The following is a 22210-nucleotide window of genomic DNA, read 5'->3' as shown; positions in this document are numbered from 1 at the left end:
TCTTTCATTAAAAATATTTTACAACTGACTACCTTCAAACATCTCTCTCCAAACAGAACAAAAACTCAGAAAGTAAATATTTACATAAGGTATTTAAGAATTTAACAAATAAATGCTGACCTAAATTATTTTCAGAATTCTACATACAAAGTGAGAATTTTAATCTCTACTTTTAGTATATTTTTAATAAATATACACGGTTGCAAAGGATTCTATCTCCCACTAATTTTTTTTTTCAACTAATATCAATATATAAAACTTAACTTTACAGACTTGTAAATCAGGAATAAAATCATATAAACAAAAGAACTACAGAAAAAGCTCCTTGGCTATAAGGGTCATGACCTACTCATATTTGTACCTGCAGCTGTTAGCATAATGTTAGCACACTAATCACTCAAAAAAAAACCAAGTAGCTGAATTAACTATTTTTTCATTAGTTAAGAAACAGAAAACTTTCTAGGACTTTTAAATGCTTCTGATAAAAAAAAGCAGAAGGAAAGAAAAAAACATACAACCAAATATTATAACTGAACTGAGACATTTACAAAAGATCACTAAAATTTTAAGTTATGCTCAAAAATTTCACCGCTTTTCAGGGCACCAAAAGACACAAATTTGTTCTACCTGTCCCTTGACACAATGAAAGTTAACTTTTCTTAATTATCCCAAAAAAGACCAGCCTAGGGATTCTCCGACTGCAATGTAATGAACTAAGACAGACAGCCTGGAAGCATTCTTAATGATACACGCAGGTTTTGTCAAAAGTAATGAATGCAGTGATGACCTGGAACTTAATACGACTCTGAGTTTCTAATAACTAAAGCCAAAGCTATAATCACAGAACAGCAAACCTCTGAAGAAAAGTACAATGGGAGTAAAAGAAGACTTACAGATCCTCGGAGAAATAAAATTGGAATCCCAATGCCGAACCTTCCTCCTAAGATGGTCACAGCAGATAAGAACTGGAATGCTTGCGGACCAAAGTCCTGTGTATCTTCTGAGTCTTCAAGGGAAAAGCAGTGATCCAATCTAAATAAAAACAATACGTTAAGAAAGTTTAGTCAAGCTATGTACCTTTAGAAATTAAAAGAATTAGTGTAATAATTAAATAAGTAAATTGTAAAAAAAAAAAAAAATTCCAGTAAAAAACATTTCAAACGTGCCAACTGCTTCAGAAACTACAAAGAAAATTCAACATAGCAAAGAGCATTTGAAGTACATAGAATATGAAATATAAGCTGTAATACAGCATCACAGGCATGTCATGTTGATGTTTCTCAAACCCTAGTGCCCCAGAACCCAAGTTTCACAGGAGGTCCTTTGGCCCAAAAACAGAAGAGAAAAAGGTTCAAGCAGGCAGAAATGTAGGGTTATTGCTTGAAGCGCTTCACTTAATTGACTGTATAAATGCTGGAATTTTGCATTAAGTTTTGGTAGAAGAAAAAGGGTTATTGCCCTCACTCTCCAAAAAAAGTTTTGAACCGAACAAAAAAATCTCCTATGCAATCAATCCTTAGTTTAAAATCTAACCACTGTAAAATATGACCAAAGATGATAAATTGTTCATTTAAGACCATTTAGAAGTTAAATTCCTAAGCCATCCTTCAAGCAGATTTGAAATTATCATTAATACAAATGAAAATTCTTTAGAGCACGTTGAGAACAAAAGAACTTAAGAGAAAATCTACTAACATGGCTCAACTACCTCATTCAGTTGCTTTCTTTATAATAAATATCTTTGAAATAACAATAAGAATATAGTCAGTATTCTAGATATATTTGAGGGAAAAAGGCTACGCTTAGGTTTATTCTCTACAATAACTATTTTAGCAAGATACTTAGCTCATTAATTTTCTTTTCTGCTATGAGTATTTAAAGTTATCAAATTCCCATAAAGTACCACCTATGCTGCAGCATACAAGTTGTAGTGTACATTACTGTAATGATCACTAAGCTCTCAAAATGTTTTAATTTCCAGTTTGAGTTTTCCCTTGATTGATGAGTTATTGTAAAACATTATTTTAAATTTCCAAATGAATGAGAATTTTTCTGCTTACCTTCTGTTTACTTCTAATTCAGTTGCATTCTGGCCAGAAAATGTAGTGTGTTTGATATCAAGACACTAAAAATTTGAAACAGTCTAACACAGAGGTCAGAAAATCTTTCCTATAAATGGTCAGACAGTAAATAGCTTAGGCTTTGTGAACCATATGATCTCTGTGACACAACTACTTAGCTCAACTTTGCAAAAGAGTCACAGATAACACATAAAAGTACACGTCTGTGTTCTAAGAAAACTTTATTTACGAAAACCGGCTGCGAGTGAATTTGGTCCGGGGGCCACAGTTTGCCAAGCACTGCTTATAAATATGCTACCTATGTTTGAGAAGTAGTCTCTAATTCAGTGCTCCCCAGCCATCATGTTGCAAATGGATTATAGCTGTGCTGAAGGCTAATCCCTTCAGACCGTAGGGTTCTGAACACAATCGAGATTCAAGTAGCCTCATGTGCTATACAAGTATTATCATTAACTATGTGGGTCATGAAGTAAAAATGTCTGAGACACATTACTCAAACTGCTTGATACAGGCTTCTCTATATACCACAAATCGATAAATCAAACTTGTTACTGTATTGACCAGATTACCTCTTGCTTCCTACTTTTTATTTCTTAGCCTACCAAAAACTAAAAATTACATCAACCTCTCCTATTTTGGGGCATAGACCTGGATTACTGTGATATTGAATGGTCTGCCTTGGAAAAGAACAGAGATCATTCTGTCATTTTTGAGACTGCAAAGAAGTTCTGCATTTTGGACCCTTTCGTTGACTATGAGGGCTACTCCATTTCTTCTAAGGGATTGTTGCCCACAGTAGTAGACGTAATGGTCATCTGAATTAAATTCGCGCGTTCTGGTCCACTTTAGTTCACTGATTCCTAAAATGTCGACGTTCACTCTTGCCATCTCCTGTTTGACCACATCCAATTTACCTTGATTCATGGACCTAACATTACAGGTTCCTATGCAACAATGTTCTTTACAGCATTGGACTTTACTTCCATCACCAGTCACATCCACAACTGAAGGTTGTTTTTGCTTTGGCTCAGCCTCTTCAGTCTTTCTGGAGCTGTTTCTCCACTCTTTTCCAGTAGCATATCAGGCACTATTGACCTGGGGAGTTCATCTTTCAGTGTCATTATCTTTTGGTCTTTTCATACTGCTCATGGGGCTCTCAAGGCAAGAATACGAAAGTGGTTTGCCATTCCCTTCTCCAGTGGACCACATTTTGTCAGAACTTTCCACCATGACCCGTCCGTCTTAGATGGCCCAACATGGCATGGGTCATAGTTGTATTCAGTTAGAGAAGGCTGTGATCCATGTGATAAGTTTGGTTAGTTCTCTGTGTAATCCAAGTATATAGCCCAACCACAAATGCTGAAGAAGGTGAAGTTGAATGGTTCTATGAAGACCTATAAGACCTTCTAGAACTAATACCAAAAAAAGATGTCCTTTTCATCACAGGGGCCTGGAATGCAAAAGTAGGAAGTCAACAGATACTTGGAGTAATAGGCAAGTTTGGCCTTGGAGTACAGAATGAAACAGGGCAAAGGCTAATAGAATTTTGCCAAGAGGATGCACTGGTCATAGCAAACACCCTCTTCCAACAACACAAGAGACAACTCTACACGTGGACATAACCAGATGGTCAATACTGAAATCATATTGATTATATTCTTCACAGTCGAAGACGGAGCTCTCGACAGTCAGCAAAAACAACACTGGGAGCTGACCATGGCTCCGATCATGAGCTCCTTAATGTAAAATTCAGACTTTAACTGAAGCAAGTAAGGAAAACCATTCAGGTATGACCTAAATCAAATCCCTTACGATTATACAGTGGATGTGGCAAATAGATTCTAGGGATTAGATCTGACAGAGTGCCTGAAGAACTACGGACAGAGGTTTGTGATGCTGTACAGGAGGCCGTGATCAAGAATATCCCCAAGAAAAAGAAATGCAAAAGGCAAAATGGTTGTCTGAGGAGGCCTTACAAATAGCTGAGAAAAGAAGAGAAGCAAAAAGCAAAGGAGAAAAGGAAATATATATACATCTGAATGCAGAGTTCCAAAGAATAACACAAAGAGATAAAAAAGCCTTCCAAAGTGATCACTGAAAAGAACTAGAGGAAAACAAGAGAATGGGAAAGACTAGAGATCTCTTCAAGAAAATCAGAGATATCACAGGAACATTTCATGCAAAGATGGGCACAATAAAGGACAGAAATGGTATGGACCTAAAAGAAGCTGAAGATATTAAGAAGAGGTGGTAAGAATACACAGAAGAACTATACAAAAAAAGATGTTTATGACCCAGATAACCACGATGGTGTGATCACTCACCTAGAGCCAGACATGCTGGAGTGGTAAGTCAAGTGGGCCTTAGGAAACATCACTATGAACAAAGTTAGGGGAAGTGATGGAATTCCAGTTGAGCTATTTCAAATCCTAAAAGATGATGCTGTGAAAGTGCTGCACTCAATATGCCAGCAAATTTGGAAAACTCAACAGTGGTCACAGGATGGGAAAAGGTCAGTTTTCATTCCAATCCCAAAGAAAGGCAATGCCAGAGAATGCTCAAACTACCGCACAAGTGCACTCATCTCACACGCTAGCAAAGTAATGCTCAAAATACTCCAAACTAGGCTTCAACAGTACATGAACCGAGAACTTCCAGATATTAAAGCTGGATTTAGAAAAAGCAGAGGAACCATAGATCAAACTGCCATCATCGGTTGGACTGTAGAAAAAACGAGAATTCCACCAAAACATCTACTTCTGCTTCATTGACTATGCGAAAGCCTTTGACTGTGTGGATCACAAAAAACTGGAAAATTCTTAAAGAGCTGAGAATACCAGACTACCTTACCTGCCTCCTGAGAAATCTGTATGCTGGTCAAGAAGCAACAGTTAGAACCAGACATGGATCGACGGACTGGTTCCAAATTGGAAAAGGAGTACATCAAGGCTGTATATTGTCATTCTGTTTATTTAACTTATATGCAGAGTACATCATGTGAAATGCTGAGCTGGATGAAGCACAGCTGGAATCAAGATTGCTGGCAAAAATATAGATAACCTCAGATATGCAGATGACACCACCCTTATGGCAGAAAGTGAAGAGGAACTCAAGAACCACTTGATTAAATGAAAGAGGACAGTGAAAAAGTTGGCTTAAAATTCAACATTCAAAAAACTAAGACCATGGCATCTGGTTCCATCACTTCATGGCAAACAGATGGGGAAACAGTGGAAACAGTGAGAGACTTTATTTTGGGGGGCTCCAAAATCACTGAAGATGGTGACTGCAGCCATGAAATTAAAAGATTCTTGCTTCTTGGAAGAAAAGTTATGACCATCCTAGTTCAGTTCAGTTCAGTCACTCAGTCGTGTCAGACTCTTTGTGACCCCATGAATCGCAGCACGCCAGGCCTCCCTGTCCATCACCAACTCCCAGAGTTCACCCAGACTCACGTCCATCGAGTCAGTGATGCCATCCAGCCATCTCATCCTCTGTCGTCCCCTTCTCCTCCTGCCCCCAATCCCTCCCAGCATCAGAGTCTTTTCCAATGACTCAACTCTTCGCATGAGGTGGCCAAAGTACTGGAGTTTCAGCTTCAGCATCATTCTTTCCAAAGAAATCCCAGGGCTGATCTCCTTCAGAATGGACTGGTTGGATCTCCTTGCAGTCCAAGGGACTCTCAAGAGTCTTCTCCAACACCACAATTCAAAAGCATCAATTCTTCGGCGCTCAGCTTTCTTCACAGTCCAACTCTCACATCCATACATGACCACAGGAAAAACCATAGCCTTGAATAGACGGACCTTTGTTGGCAAAGTAATGTCTCTGCTTTTCAATATGCTATCTAGGTTGGTCAAGTGAGCCTTAGACAACATCACTATGAACAAAGCTAGTGGAGGTGATGGAATTAGAATTGAGCTATTTCAAATCCTGAAAGATGATGCTGTGAAAGTGCTGCACTCAATATGCCAGCAAATTTGGAAAACTCAGCAGTGGCCACAGGACTGGAAAAGGTCAGTTATTATTCCAATCCCAAAGAAAGGCAATGCCAAGGAATGCTCAAACTACCGCACAATTGCACTCAACTCACACACTAGTAAAGTAATGCTCAAAATTCTCCAAGCCAGGCTTCAGCAATATGTGAACCGTGAACTTCCAGATGTTCAAGCTGGTTTTAGAAAAGGCAGAGGAACCAAAGATCAAATTGCCAACATCTGCTGGATCATCGAAAAAGCAAGAGAGTTCCAGAAAAACATCTATTTCTGCTTTATTGACTATGCCAAAGCCTTTGACTGTGTGGATCACAATAAACTGTGGAAAATTCTGGAAGAGATGGGAATACCAGACCACCTGACCTGCCTCTTGAGAAATCTGTATGCAGGTCAGGAAGCAACAGTTAGAACTGGACATGGAACAACAGACTGGTTCCAAATAGGAAAAGGAGTACGTCGAGGCTGTATATTGTCACTCTGCTTATTTAACTTATATGTAAAGTACATCATGAGAAATGCTGGGCTGGAAGAAGCACAAGCTGGAATCAAGATTGCCGGGAGAAATATCAATAACCTCAGATACGCAGATGACACCACCCTTATGGCAGAAAGTGAAGAGGAACTCAAAAGCCTCTTGATGAAGGTGAAAGTGGAGAGTGAAAAAGTTGGCTTAAAGCTCAACATTCAGAAAACGAAGATCATGGCATTCGGTCCCATCACTTCATGGGAAATAGATGGGGAAACAGTGGAAACAGTGTCAGACTTTATATTTTTGGACTCCAAAATCACTGCAGATGGTGACTGCAGCCATGCAATTAAAAGACGCTTACTCCTTGGATAAAAAGTTATGACCAACCTAGACAGCATATTAAAAAGCAGAGACATTACTTTGCCAATAAATGTTCATCTAGTCAAAGCTACAATTTTTCCAGTAGTTATATATGGATGTGGGAGTTGGATCATAAAGAAAGCTAAGCACTGAAGAATTGATGGTTTTGAACTGTGGTGCTGGAAAAGACTCTTGAGAGTCCCTTGGGCTATAAGGAGATCAAATACTAAAGGAAATCAGTCCTGAATATTCATTGGAAGGCCTGATGCTGAAATTGAAGCTCCAATACTGTAGCCAGATGATGCGAAGAACTAACTCACTGGAAACGACCCTGATGCTGGGAAAGACTGAAGGCAGGAGGAGAAGGGGACAACAGAGGATGAGATGGTTGGATGGCATCACTGACTCAATGGACATGATTCTGAGCAAGCGCCGAGGGTTCGTGATGGACAGGGAAGCCTGGCGTGCTGCAGTCCATGGGGTCACAAAGAGTCACACATGACTGAGTGACTGAACTGACCTGAACTAAACTACTCTGATGGTAAATGTGTTGACTTTTTTCCAGCTATTATGTCAGTTGGGTGCTTTACATATTTGTAGGGGTTTTCTTGTTTAAAGTGCCAATAAGAATTTTCAACGAACTGGTCCATTTCATCTAAATTACTGAATGTATGTGCACTGAATTATTCATAGTGTTTTCTCGTTATCCTTTTAATGTCTGTGAAATTCCTCTTTCATTCCAGATATTGGTAATCTGTCTCTTCTTTTTCTTTTTTTTCTCCCCTTTTTAGGAGTCTCTATCAATTTTATTGACCTTTTCAAAGAATAAGCTTTTGAGTTCAGTGCTTTTCTCAATTGTTTTCCTGTTTTCTATTTCACTGATTTGGTCCCGTATCTTTACTCTTTCCTTTTCTTTTTTTACTTCCTTTAAGCTTATTTTACCCTATTTGCTAGTTGCTTAAGGTAGAAGCTTAATTACTAATTTGAAATCTTTCTTCTATTTAAGTATTTAATGCTCTAATTTTCCATTTCAGTATCACTTTAGTTCTATCCCATACATTTTGCATTTTCATTTCATTCAGTTCAAAATATCTTCTGACTGAACTTGTGACTTTCTCTTTGACTAATGGATTATTTAGTAGTGTGTTGCTTAATTTCCAAGCATTTGGAGACTTGCCTCTTATCTTTCTATTGATTTGTAGTTTCATTCCATTTTAGTTAGAAAATATATTCTGTATAAATACAAATCTTTTAAATGTGTTAATACTGGTTTTATGACCCAAAATACAGTCTGTTTTCATGAACATTACACTTGCACCTGAAAAGAAAGTGTAGTTCCTGTTGACAAATGGTCTATAAAATTCAATGAGATCCAGATTTCAGACCTGTTAATCCTTACAAACAGCATGAGCCAATTCCTTAAAATCAACCTCTCTCTCTCCTTTATTCTCATTCTCTGTGTATATGTGTGAGTATGTGTGTGTACCCAAATGTGATGCGTTTCTCTAGAGAACCCTGATGGACACATTCGTGAATTGACCGTTTTATCATCATGTAATATCCTTTTGTAACCCTGGTAATATTTTTTCTCCAAAATCTTCATTATAAGACATTAAAAATAACTCCAGCTTTCTTTTGATTAATGTCTTCATGGTATACAGTTTTTTATCTTTTTTTTTTTCAATTCGTATGTATTTTTTACTTGGAATTTAACTGCTTTACAATGTCTGTATCCTTTTATTTTTAATTAACTTATATAATTATATCTGTAGTGAATATATTGTGGACTGCTATGGTTGGGTCATATTTTTAAACCAATTCTAACAATTTCTTTAAATGGAGTTTTTAGACCATTTACAGTTAATATAACTATTGATATGTTTAGATTTAGGTCTACCATCTTATTGGTTTACCTCTTTATAAAAGTAAAACGTTGTAATACTGCTTGCTTTGTCCTCTTTTTAAATAAATAAATTCATTATTTAGTTTTTTTTTAAAACTGCAATACATATCATTCAATAAAAAATCAATTTAAAATCATTTGAAAAGGAAAAGAAAGAAACAAAGGAAGACTTTTAGAATGTCCATCTAGAAGAAAAAGGTACCTGGACTTGCAATTATCACAGCAGTTTTCAGTTCCCATAATTCCTACGGAGGCCTTTCGTAGTTGTTTGTCTTCAAAATGAGACAAGATGATTCTACCCATGAGAAAATTTAAAATTAAATAAAAGAACAAAAACATATATGTTAAATTCATTGTTGAAAATAATGAGAAATCAATATTAACTGACTCAGCTGGAATCTCATTATTTGGCTTCACTTTATTGAGGCACAAAGAAAGTTGACTTAAAAATTCAGCACATATGTAACACCAGCAAATATTTTCTAAGTATTTCTAATTATTCTGTAAAACATTTTTCTTAAGAGTATCATCTATATATCCTTGTTATTGAGTGATATAAAATAAACAATACTTACTGTCGCCTACACTTGCTGGAATAAAGATATTTTTCCATCTTTCCCATCATCTTTAATTTGTATAATCGAAACTTTTCATTGCGTATCTCACTAAGGAGGCACCTGTCAATTAAAAATATCACAGTAATATTAAAATTGTATTAGCACTTTATTTCATTTATTCATTACTGCTTATTTTTTGTAACTTAAAATATCTACACCACTAACAAGATAAAGAATATTTCTATCATCTCAGAAAGTTATTGGATCCCTTTCCAGTCAATGCCCCCACAAGAGCTAGACATTTTTCTGATTTTTTATGAAAACTGCCTTTGAAAGAATGTCACCTATGTCCAAATATCAACTGTTTCATTGCCTATTAAAAACTGGTTAACACTCTAAAGGTTTTCACTTTGGCTTATGTGCTACTTCCTTTTTTGGCAATCGTTCTACTGTTCATGAATTTTTACCTTTTTCCAGTAAAAGATTATTCTTAAAGTTATTTTACATGAGAAACTAAGGCATCTAATCTATATAAGGAATACTGAAAACACTCATGATCCAAATATGAGCCTTTACCACTTCAGCTCTTCAGAAAACCTCTCAGCCTTCTAAAAACTACCTCTTTGTATTACGGGGTTTTACCAGACATCACTGCACATGGAAAAACAGACTGGTTTCAAATTGGGAAAGGAGTATGTCAAGGCTGTATATGGTCACCCTGCTTATTTAACTTAAATGCAGAGTACATCATGCGAAATGCTGGGCTGGATGAAGCATAGCTGGAATCAAGATTGCCAGGAGAAATATCAATAACCTTATACGCAGATGACACCACCCTTATGGCAGAAAGCAGAGAACTAAAAAGCCTCTTGATGAAAGTGAAAGAGGAGAGTGAAAATTTGACTTCAAACTTAACATTCAAAAAACTAAGATCATGGCATCTGGTCCCATCACTTCATGGCAAATCTATAGGTAACAATGGAAACAGTGAGAGACTTTATTTTGGGGGGCTCTAAAATCACTATAGATGGTGACTGCAGCCATGAAATTAAAAGACACTTGCTCCTTGGAAGAAAAGCTATGACCAACCTAGACAGCATGTTAAAAAGCAGAGACATTCATTACTTTGCCAACAAAGGTCTGTCTAGTCAAAGCCATGGTTTTTCCAGTAGTCATGTATGGATGTGAGAGTTGGACCATAAACAAAGCTGAGCGCCAAAGAATTGATGCTTTTGAACAGTGGTGTTGGAGAAGACTCTTGAGAGTCCTATGGATAGCAAGGAGATCCAATCAGTCAATCCTAAAGGAAATCAGTCCTGAATACTCACTGGAAGGACTGACACTGAAGCTGAAACTCCAATACTGTGGCCACCTGATGAGAAGAACTGACTCACTGGAAAAGACCCTGATGCTGGGAAAGATCAAAGATGGAAGGAGAAGGGGACGACAGAAAATGAGATGGTTGGATGGCATCACCGACTCGATGGACATGAGTTTGAGTAGGCTCCAGGAGTTGGTGATGGACAGGGAAGCCTGGCATGCTGAAGTCCATGGGGTCACAAAGAGTCAGACACGACTGAGCCACTGAACTGACTGACCAGACATCAGAAAATTATCAAAATTAAGTTCCTTCCTCAAACTTCTTTTCCCATAATGCTGAATTTATAGAAACTTTTAAAATAACACAAAAGACTTTTTTTTAAGTACTGCTGCTATACCTTATGCTGACTCTCTTAATTTTACTCTTCTATGAAGACATTCCATGACTATCACATATTAGATGATGAGAATCTCCCAAATAGTTTTTGCATATCTTTCCAAGAATAAATATAAGTCGGAGTTGAACAGGTTACAAAAACTTCAAAAGAAAACAACAAAACCTACAAGATCTAGATGATAATACTTCTCATCAAAAGGGAACTGACTCACTCATATTTTGACTATACAACCTTCTGACTGATAAAAATACTGATAGAAGTACAATTCTTAAGGAAGATACCAAGAAGGAATCCAGTTAAGAGAATTCTGGCAAGTCTGAACACACAAATGACCTCTGATTCAAAAACTTCCTTATCCTTTGACACCACCAACCACCGTGCCCTTCCATGTAATTTCTCTAAAAAGTCTCTTCCAACAACTGACTCTAGTTCCTGGTTCAGCCATCCAATCTCATTCCTAGCTCCTGGGCTAAAATTCAGTCCCTATTTTGCAATGATTCGTTTGTTTAAGTCACCTCCTTTTCCTCAGAAACAGCAAAGGAAGCAAATGCCCACTCTGAGAACAAGATCCCTCATTTTTGGTTCCAGTGACCAATATTTAACACATCAGTTTTGCTAACAAATTGAAGGAAATAAAAGAACAAGTTTCTAACAACAAATCAAATGAATATTTGTTCTTCTTCTGGGACCATCAAAATAGTTAAAGTATAATATTCCACAGAATAAAAAGAAGTTGAAAAAGAATAAATATTCTGAAAGCAATACCCTAACTAGAAATCAGTTGGAGCCAGTGGAAGATTTATTAAACTGTGATTAATTTGCAAATTATTCCCTTTAAACAAAGATTACAGTAACTATCTGGGTTTTGACTGTTTCAAATAATGACTAGCAACTGTAGACACTGAGACTTTGCCAACGGTATGGCTTCTACGATAAAAAAATTTTAGTTGCATATTTACACTGATGACCAGACAAGTTTCTTCTCTTAGTCACAGGATTCTAGCATAAGACAGGCTCTAAACATTTCGTGAATTACAGTGATCTTTTCATTTGAAAATCAGCTATTCCACTTATTCTAAAACTCTCTTTTCTCTAATAGAAGAGGTTTGTCATAGGATAGCACAGATTTGGGCCTCGACCCTTGCTGAAATATTTTTTTATGCTGATTAACCCTATAGTTTTATTTCCTTTAGTATGGATACAAAGAACAACCTGTCTGTATTAAAGATTCAAGTATGGGTTTTCTGGCAACACTATTTGATTACTACTCACTGTTAAACTCTGTTAAATCTTAATGAGATAACCATTTAAAATATCTTTGAGACTCAGATAAACAGAAACTGTATCCACTGATGAACCCGCCAAGCCACAATACAAAACCTAAGTTGTTAAGTCTTCAGCATCTAACACAATGCACAAATAAAATCAGATCTGGTAGGAATCAACTTACATTTGATACAATCCCAAATGTTTTTAACAACCCCAAACTTAATAGTGGTATACAAAGCTGTGTTCTATCCCAATTACTTTAAATTAGTTTATAAAAAGCTTTACAAAGACACTAATGTCAAAAGCACAACCTTAAGAAACAAAAGCTACTGATACTCCTAAAAGGAGAGGCTTAAAATTTATAGCCAACATTCTTACCTAATTAATCCCTATTCTTCTCTCATACCTCAAGTTAACTCACTAGTTCCTCAAGGAAGCCTTACCCGATCTTTATAAGTGGGTAAACACACACCCAATATTACACTGGCTACTCAAGGCAAATTTCCTTCATAGCACGTAGTAGCTATACCATTACACGTATTTGCTCGATCCTTTCCAAAAGAACTTTTGGTTATTGAAATTTTCAAACACAAACAGAGCAGTAAAATGAACCCTATGTACCCACAGTTGTATGATTCTGTGATTAAGATCTGTCATTCCCATTATATAGTAAACTCTATAAAAACAGGTACTATTTATCTGCTGCTACTCTGCTAAGTCGCTTCAGTCGTGTCCGACTCTGTGCGACCCCATAGACGGCAGCCCACCAAGCTTCCCTTTCCCTGGGATTCTCCAGGCAAGAACAACTGGAGTGGGTTGCCATTTCCTTCTCCAATATATGAAAGTGAAAAGTGAAAGTGAAGTCGCTCAGTCGTGTCCGACTCTAGCGACCCCATGGACTGCAGCCTACCAGGCTTCTCCGTCCATGGGATTTTCCAGGCAAAAGTACTGGAGTGGGTTGCCATTGCCTTCTCCAGTACTATTTATATCTGCTTTTATTTACCATTGGATACTCAGCACAGAGCATAATGCTTGGGACATAGTGTTAAAAAAAAACTGCAGAGCACTAAATAAAAATAAAAACTGTATTAGATAACCACTCTCACCATTATTAGCCCATGGGCTAATAAGTCCACCACATACGTGTTTCTTAACTTTTTTTCCCTATGGATAAAGGAATAAATTGGTAAATCCTGCCACTAAAATTCTGCAAGATGAAGTCTTCCTTTCAACATCAATCTCACAGAACATAAGTGCCAACAAAATACCTGTTTAGTATTTAAGTAGTAAGGCTTTCCTGCCTCTAAACACTAAGCACAATATATTTCCATGGCAGTCAGTCAGTACAGAGCAACATGATCACTCAGACGGGCAAGGACAGCGGACATGCTCTCACAGAACAAACAAAAGAAACAAAAATGGTAATTAGAGCCAAACTGGAATTGACAGAAGTCATTTGGAATAAGCACCATGGCAGCATGAGAAAACAAAAACAAAATAAATGGTATCTAAAGTAAATATGGCTGAAGACATATCAAAACTTGAGAGAACTGAAGAGAAAACCAAATCATCAACGAACAATATTTTGAAAGTGTTTCACAAGATCTACATTACATTCCCAGTATAGTGCTGGTTTAGTTAAATCTTCACAGTAAAACATGTATAGATGAAATTAGTTCATCGCGGTAACTCACCACAAATCTTCTTAAACATCTTGGGTTTTCTTTTGGTTTTAAATGCACTTACACATATTAGTTTAAATTTTGAATGTTGCCTCCAATACTTTAAGAAATCTGCAAGGGTGAAAGTAATGAATGTTTTTACCTATTTAGGTTCATGTCTGCTGGAGCCCAAAGAACGTGACAAGAACTTTGAAGTCCATCTCGGCCAGCTCTACCAATCTCCTGGTAATAGGATTCCATTTCCTTAGGAGCACCATAATGAATGACTTGGCGAATGTCAGCCTTATTAATGCCCATTCCAAAAGCTACGGTAGCTATGACACACTGAGAATAAATAACAACATAGTTAAACATTTAGCAGAATTAAAACATGTTTCCCTTTGGTAAGTACAATTAGTTCATTCATTACAGTCCCTGGCATGCTACTGAATTTAATATGAAAGTGAAATTAGAAAGATGGTAATGATAACCCTGTATGCAAGACAGCAAAAGAGACACAGATTTATAGAACAGTCTTTTGGACTCTGTGGGAGAGGGTGAGGGCGGGATGATATGCGAGAATGGCATTGAAACATGTAAATTATCATATGTGAAACGAATCGCCAGTCCAAGTTCAATGCATGAGACAGGGTGCTCGGGGCTGGTGCACTAGGATGACCCAGAGGGATGGGATGGGGAGGGAGGTGGGTTCAGGATGCGGAACACATGTATACCTGTGGCGGATTCATGTCAATGTATGGCAAAAACCACTACAATATTGTAAAGAAAATAAATAAATAAAACTGAAAAAAAAAAGTGAAAGTGAAGTCACTCAGTCGTGTCTGACTCGACAACCCCATGGACTGTAGCCCGCCAGGCTCCTCCATCCATGGGATTTTCTAGGCAAGAATACTGTAGTGGGTTGCCATTTCCTTCTCCAGAGGCTCTTCCTGACCCAGGGATCAAACCCGGGTCTCCAGCATTGCAGGCAGACTCTTTACCGTCTGAGCCACCAGGGAATTTAATATAATTTTGACAAATCACTTACAGCTTAAGAGATTATCTGCCCAATTTACAGATTTAGGACTGGTGACCATCAAATAGGATTTGTTCCCTCTCTACAAAAAGGAGCAAATATCATGGTTCTTCTGAATACATATAAATATAGGACACAAAAGAGACTCTTAAAATATATATTAAATGAGCCTTTGGGTTATTCTGAAGTTTCAACACTGCATCTCAATTTTTCTAGCAGTATTCTAAGGTAGAAAGACAGGTGTGGGGCATGTTCAGTTGTGTCCGATTCTTTGTGACCCCATGACTGTAGCCCACCAGGCTTCTCTGTCCATAGGATTCTTCAGGCAACAATTCTGGAGTGGGTAACCATTCCCTCCTCCAGAGGAGCTTCCCAACCCAGGGGTCGAACCCTGGGTCTCCTGCGTTACAGGAGGATTCTTTACCATCTGAGCCACCAGGGAAGCCTAAAGGTAAGAGGAAGCTGCTCATTAAAGAGATAGAATGAAATATGCATTTCTCTCTACAAATTTAAAAGGATAAAACTGGTATAACAGGAATGAACATACAGAGGTGAGATTTACATGACTAGGGGAGATTTTAGGCCAAAATTAGTGATAATTGTCAAAAAAAAAAAACTAAATACATTTCTTGAAAGGTATTAATTAGAATACAAAAAAATGTACAAGTAACTCTAAATATACTACATGCCTTACACATAAAAAGCATTTATAAAGAATACATGAACATAATATTTGGGTATATTGATCGAATCAAAATTATGATATAAATATATTGGGAAAAGAGGGGGTAGAAACTTGTAGACGCGATGAGAAGGGCAGGAAGGGATGTCAAAGAGCTATGCGTTCACCTTTCATAGTGGGGAATTGAGAGATAATGCCTAAATCTAACAGGCAAATAATAAGTACACTAAGTAGGAGCAGTATAAGCAAATTATTTCAAGATACAGTGGCAAACACCAAAGGAATAAGCTCAAAAAGCTGAGAGCAGGAGAAAGCAGCAGGAAGGAATGATGACTTGTGCTTTTCATTTTAAACACCAGAAAACTACTTAGTTTGTTAAACTATGTGTGTGTATAAGTGGTAAATATTAAAGTGCCATTTGAAACAAAAACGTGTTAAGATGTACCAAGAGTAGAAAAAAAAGAAGGAAGGAAGGACAAATAAAGGGAAGTATGAGAAATATGAGAGAAAAATAAACATAGGAATGGAAATAATATTAAGAAAAAGCTTTGTGTGAATACAACGAGTCAGTTTTGCTATATTTGAGTAAAAAAGCAATCTAATAATAATTCCAATATTTATTTTTTAAATGTTATTTCTTATTCAATTTTTCCAACTTTATTGATATAACTGAATTATAACATTGTGTAAGTTTACCATATATAACATGATTTGATATACATATATATTGTGACGTGATCGATAACCTCAGTAAGGTTAATACCTCCATCACCTCACATGATTACTGTGTGTATATGTATGTGTGTCTGTGTGTTTGTATGATGAAAATTTTTAAGATCTAATTTTTTTCATGATATTGTCTTTAAAAGAGATTAACCTATTCTACAGATATGATTTTCAAAATATCGTTATAACCTCTCAGGTGTAAATGAAAATACTTTATCAAATAATTTACTCATAACCTCATCCCAAAAAGGAAAGGGATTTAAGCCATCTAGAAAAGGCAAATAAAATACAAAGGACATAAAATTAAAAGTCAGGATTAAAAGACTGATCACAGACTCAAAACACAAATCTACATCCAAATGTGGTTAGATTTCATCATGAAAAATAGGAAAGAAAAAAATCTTAGTCTTCCTCGTGTCCCTGGGAGATGTTTCTATCTAAATAAATAATTAGTAATAATACAACAAGACAGAAAAACCACTGGTCAATTATTGACTCAAAGATCAATTGTTAAGATTTAGTAAGCAGCAGCTAATGAACTTTATCTGATAATTTTCAAGCTTCAGAGCTAATAGAATAAACATACAAGCATTTAAGAATTTGGATAAAACCTCTATTCCAGGCAGCTGTGATAGCTGTTCTTGCCTTTGGAAAGAAGAGGAAGAAAGAAAACAGATGCCTTCAGGCAGATATGCGCTGCATGACAATGTACAGTGAGCTGCATATGCAGAGTTCTAGATTCGTAGGAAATGGATGATCTATTGGACAGAAAATGCAAAACAGAAGTTAAGTTCCTCTCAATTTGAGATGGGGACTATTCCAGGAGTATATTGACAGGGGGTGGATATGTTGATAGTGTTGATTTAAACCTACTTACATGTTTGACTTGAAATCATTCAAAATAATCTGTGTGACACCCGCTGAACCAGGATTCTAACCATAAGAAATCTCAGCTGCAGCACTTCTTGTGAACTTCATCAATACCTTTCTTCTCTCCTTCAGACCAATCCTACTTAGTGCTCCCAGTCTAGTGTTTCTATAATACTATTATCTTGCTCAAAAACAGAGCAGTATGTCACAGTGGTTTTCAAGTTTTGTTTGGCAGAATTCTGAAGATTCTAAGACAACCCCCAAGACACTGACATGGAGACAGGGACGTTCCTGGACTTGATTCTCCATCACATCAACTTCAACAAGGCCATTCTACTTTAATCTGCTTTACCTGTCAGATGGAATGTCATTTACATAAAAAGTCCTACAGCTTATCTGGAAAAAATAAGGGAACTTCATACCAACTCCAGCTTGCCTCTCTGCAAGTTTTAAGATCCTCTCTAACCTGGCCAAACAACCAATTCAACTCTCTTCCTAAGTCTTCACCAGATCCTGCCATTTTACCTATACTCTGCGTCCTCCTACTCCATACTTCCCTTTTCTCCAACCATTGCAAGCTACTCACAATTCCTTGAACCCAGGATGCTCTCTTATACCAAAGTGCCTTGCACATATCAGTCCTTCTTTCAGGAGTTGTATAATCAATTCCTTATCCTTCGTCACCCTCTAGCCATGCATACCTGATGAACTTCTATTCACTTGTTCAGATTCTACTCAAACTGCTTATTCCTGGGTGTACAACTCCATTTGACAATCTATCTTAACAGCTAGTGTTCCCTCCTCTGTGAACCTAAATACCATTCTATGTACAGGCTGCCATTTATACTTGCCTGCAACAGTTTTCTTACCTATCTATCTCCCATATTCTACACCAATTCTATCAGAGTGACTGCTTTATGCTCATCAAAACGGTACTCAAATCTATATGCATGAATGAATCACATGGATGTACACCTAAAATTTTTTAATACACATTGCTGTTTTTCCATTTTTGTGCTCGTGCTCAGTCATGTTGAACTCGACCCCATGGCTCCTCTGTCCATGGAATCTTCCAGGCAACAATACTGGAGTGGGTTGCCATTTCCTACTCCAGGGGATCTTCCCAACCCAGGGATCGAACCCGCATCTCTTACGTCTCCTGCACTGGCAGGGGGATTCTTTACCACTGCAATTTTAAACAAATAATATTTCAGGATTAAATTATGAAGTTCAATTCCAACTTTAAAGAAATTTTTGTTTAATTTTTAATATAGTTGACTTACAATGTTTTTTTTTTATAATGTATTAGTTTCTGCTGTACAGTAAAGTGAATCAGGTATACATATATCCACTCTTTTTTAGATTCCATTCCCATATAGGTCATTACAGAGTACTGAATAGTTACTTGTGCTGTACCATAGGTTCCTATTAGTTCCTATTTTATATATAGTATGTATACCTGAAATTAACAATACATTGTAAATCAACTATAAGATACACTTTAAAAAAAATTAATTAGAAAACAAAAAACATTATCCCTCCATGGAGGGGCAGGGGCAAGGAAGTTGGGGAACACAACAAAGATATTCAATAAAGACTTCATAAATAGCTATTATAGAAATATCTGTTTCCAGTATGGGGAAAAGACAGTCATGATGATCCATCTTCACACCTGAATTTCATCTCTCATGAACCTATGATGAACTTGCTTCCGTAAGTTAATACTCAGTCCTGCATGGTATGTTCCACAGGCTAACTTCAGTTTTTTAAGTTCAGCTGTAACTTGCTCTGTCATTTTTCTGGAAGGACAATAGATGATAGTTGGACCTTCAAATTCCCAAGCAGAACTAAAGAAAAAGAAGAGCAAAAGGACAAATATATATATATATATGTTGGAGTTTTACATGATTTAATTTCCCCTTCTTTTTAAATTTTTAATTTAATTTCATTTTTAAATTTTAATTTACATTTTCCTTTTAGTAAAAAACTGAAAGGAGAAAGCATATAAAAAACAATGATATATTTAACAAAAATCTAAAACATTTTGGACACTCAGATGTGGAAATAAATTATGTTAAACACAAATACCACTGACTTCAGTTTTTTGTTCAAATTAAAACCAGAGACAGGTTTATTTATTGAAGCACAAGCCTTGCTAAAAACCGGCAAACTAATGGAAATACAATTACCATCCTTTTGGAAATGCAGAACTCTGGTTTAACAATTACTCTTCATTTACACAGGAAATGTAATATTTACATAGAAGAATAAAATTTTTACATTATTCTTATCTCTCTTATGATTGTAAAATTCAATTTCTACATGTTAACCAAAAAAGCAAGAACTTTCATGTAATAATAAAAGATCATTTATATAGTTCAAAGAAGCATTTATTGGTAATCTTAAGGCTATGTTATAGAAAATAACATGTTAGCCTATTTTAGAAACCTGCACTTATTAAAAGTTTAAATGATGATTTTGTAGAATATTTAATTCCTCAATATATTCATTTACATAAATACATTCATTTATGCTGACCCAACGAATATAAAAAGAACATACCCCTTAGATTTAGAAAGTTATTTTATTTAATTTTTAATGCATATAACCTGTGATACAATTTTAATTTTAGGAATCTATTTTGCAAATATACTTAAAGATCAGCCAAAAGATACATACAAATATTCATGGCAAAACTATGATAATGAAAAATTATCTAAATGTTCATGATCATACACATTCATACTATGAAAGTGAATCAAATATTTAAAAAGTAAATGTATAAAAACCTTTAAGAAGGACTATGGTAAAAATCATTGAAAACTTAGAAAAATAATGCAGCAATTTTACTCTAAGAGTCTTAACTAAATCATCTACCCAAAGTAATTTTTGAGAGTGACCAAATGGGCTTCCATGTCAAAATTTCACTCCATGGAGTGAAAAAAAAAATGCAAATTATCTTTTTAATGTACAAGAATCTCATTAAAAAAATATTTTTCAAAGAAGGAAGAACTGTGCACCAAAACGTGAATACTGTAACATCTTAAAACATAAAGGCCTAATTTAAGAAAACACAATATACAGAAAGATAACAGAGATACAAAAAGGAGGAAAATTGCAGACAAAATGGACATACTACAACACCATTTCTGTGGCAAGCTAACAACAACAACAATTGAGAGCACATATTTGCATAGTCTAAGACAAAGAACAGAACCTATAAAGCTAAATGCAAAAATGTCAGCAGTGAAAACTGAGGAATGGGATTGGAGAATCTAAGTACTCTTCAGTTTACATGCATCTGTACTGTTCAAAATGATACTAACAATATGGATCGCTTTTTACATAAAAAAAAAAGTAGAAAATATGAAAATTTGAATTTATAGAACCGAAAAATCAAAGCAGTGAACATTCCTATTGACTACATCAGTGAAATGACTGGAAGAAGGGCCTTGGTCTTTGTCTTTTCTGCCAAAAGAATTCATAAGAGACGAGCATTTATTGGAGGCAAAGCACGTGTGGAAGAAAACAAAGGCAAACTCATAGAGTGAGCTGCACCCAATAGGGAGGCTTAGATTGCTTATATGAGGGCACTCTTCAGGTTATGTCTGGCCAGTCATCTTGCTTGTTCCCATATTTGGCCTGTCTCGGGGTTCTTCCTTGGTCAGCTCGAAGGTTTTTGGGAGGTTGGCAGGACATATTATGGGCTGGCATCTCTTCCTTCCTTTTCCCCTCCCCTAGAGTTGCATTATTCAGAATTCCTTAGAGGACAACGAGGACATTCTCTGCACATGTCGGGATGACCACAGCAAGAGGAAATTGTGGTCTCAGGGCCCAGTGCTCCTGATGGCATCTTCTCTCAAAGTGTAAACTGGAGACTTTGCAGCAGCTCAGCCTGGGGCCCGCCTATTGCCTACCTCACATCCCTTCTGAGATTCCTGGACCCCAGGGAATTTTTATTGGGAGGATGCAGGGCAAAGGTCCACCTTCTGTAGCTTCTTCAGGCTGGCATTGGGCTCGTGGGCCACAGAACTCTCATCCTGCCTTGCCACGGAGCCCCAGGGAGACCTCTGCTGTTGGTCCAGAAGAATCTGCCTCAGGGAGTGGCTAGAACCCCTGAATAACCATCATCTTGACATGGAACTGCTGCCACCTCGAAGAAATAAACTTAACATACCAGATGCGTGGCTTTTGTCAACTGGGAAGACTCAGAGCAGGAGCTCTGATGGATCTTCCCAGCCCAGGAATCGAGCCTGCATCTCTTATGTCTCCTACATTGGCAGGTGGGTTCTTTACTACTAGCGCCACCTGGGAAGCCCAAGGTATAGAGATGTCCTTTTGTCTTTGGAATATTTAGGCCTGCTGCTGCTGCTGCTGCTAAGTCATTTCAGTTGTGTCCGACTCTGAGCGACCCCATAGACGGCAGCCCACCAGGCTCCCCCATCCCTGGGATTCTCCAAGCAAGAACACTAGAGTGGAATGCCATTTCCTTCTCCAATGCATGAAAGTGAAAAGTGAAAGTGAAGTTGCTCAGTCGTGTCTGACCCTCAGTGACCCCATGGACTGCAGCCTTCCTAATACAGATTATTTTCTATGGATCCCATGTATTTAACTTGTTGCTTTGAGATCTGCGCCTTTTTCTGGGAGACCCTATAATCTCAAGTCCAAGGAAATTAAGAATTTCAATGGTGTTCTGATCTAAGGCCTCCATGGAGGGGCTACATATCAATATATCTACATACTGTAGAACAGGCCCTTCTTTTAGGCATATTTCCCCTAGTTTCTTTCCTAGGGCCTGGGCAAGCACGTGTGGGCTGTCTCAAAACCCCTAAAGCAACACTGCCCAGGTATATTGTTGCATCTGACCCAAGTGGGAGTTGGTC

General features: G+C 37.0%; 1 protein-coding gene across 7 annotated transcripts in view; it reads right to left on the bottom strand.

Moving 5' to 3' along the window:
• The window catches only part of WRN (WRN RecQ like helicase), a 128311-nt gene that overhangs the window by 29572 nt on the left and 76529 nt on the right, over positions 1-22210 (bottom strand). For all 7 annotated transcript variants that reach the window (XM_070781358.1, XM_019953552.2, XM_070781357.1 and 4 more), the window contains 5 exons: positions 19000-19174; positions 14177-14358; positions 9384-9485; positions 9011-9103; positions 894-1032 (listed from right to left, as the gene is read on the bottom strand). In XM_070781358.1, coding sequence (XP_070637459.1) covers positions 894-1032; positions 9011-9103; positions 9384-9485; positions 14177-14358; positions 19000-19174 — 691 coding nt within the window. The remainder of the gene's footprint in view (positions 1-893; positions 1033-9010; positions 9104-9383; positions 9486-14176; positions 14359-18999; positions 19175-22210) is intronic.

Source organism: Bos indicus, chromosome 27 (assembly GCF_029378745.1).
Source record: "Bos indicus isolate NIAB-ARS_2022 breed Sahiwal x Tharparkar chromosome 27, NIAB-ARS_B.indTharparkar_mat_pri_1.0, whole genome shotgun sequence".
Lineage (NCBI taxonomy): Eukaryota > Metazoa > Chordata > Mammalia > Artiodactyla > Bovidae > Bos > Bos indicus.
The sequence above is the reverse complement of the archived record's forward strand: the minus strand, read 5'-3'. Positions and strand labels throughout refer to the sequence as shown.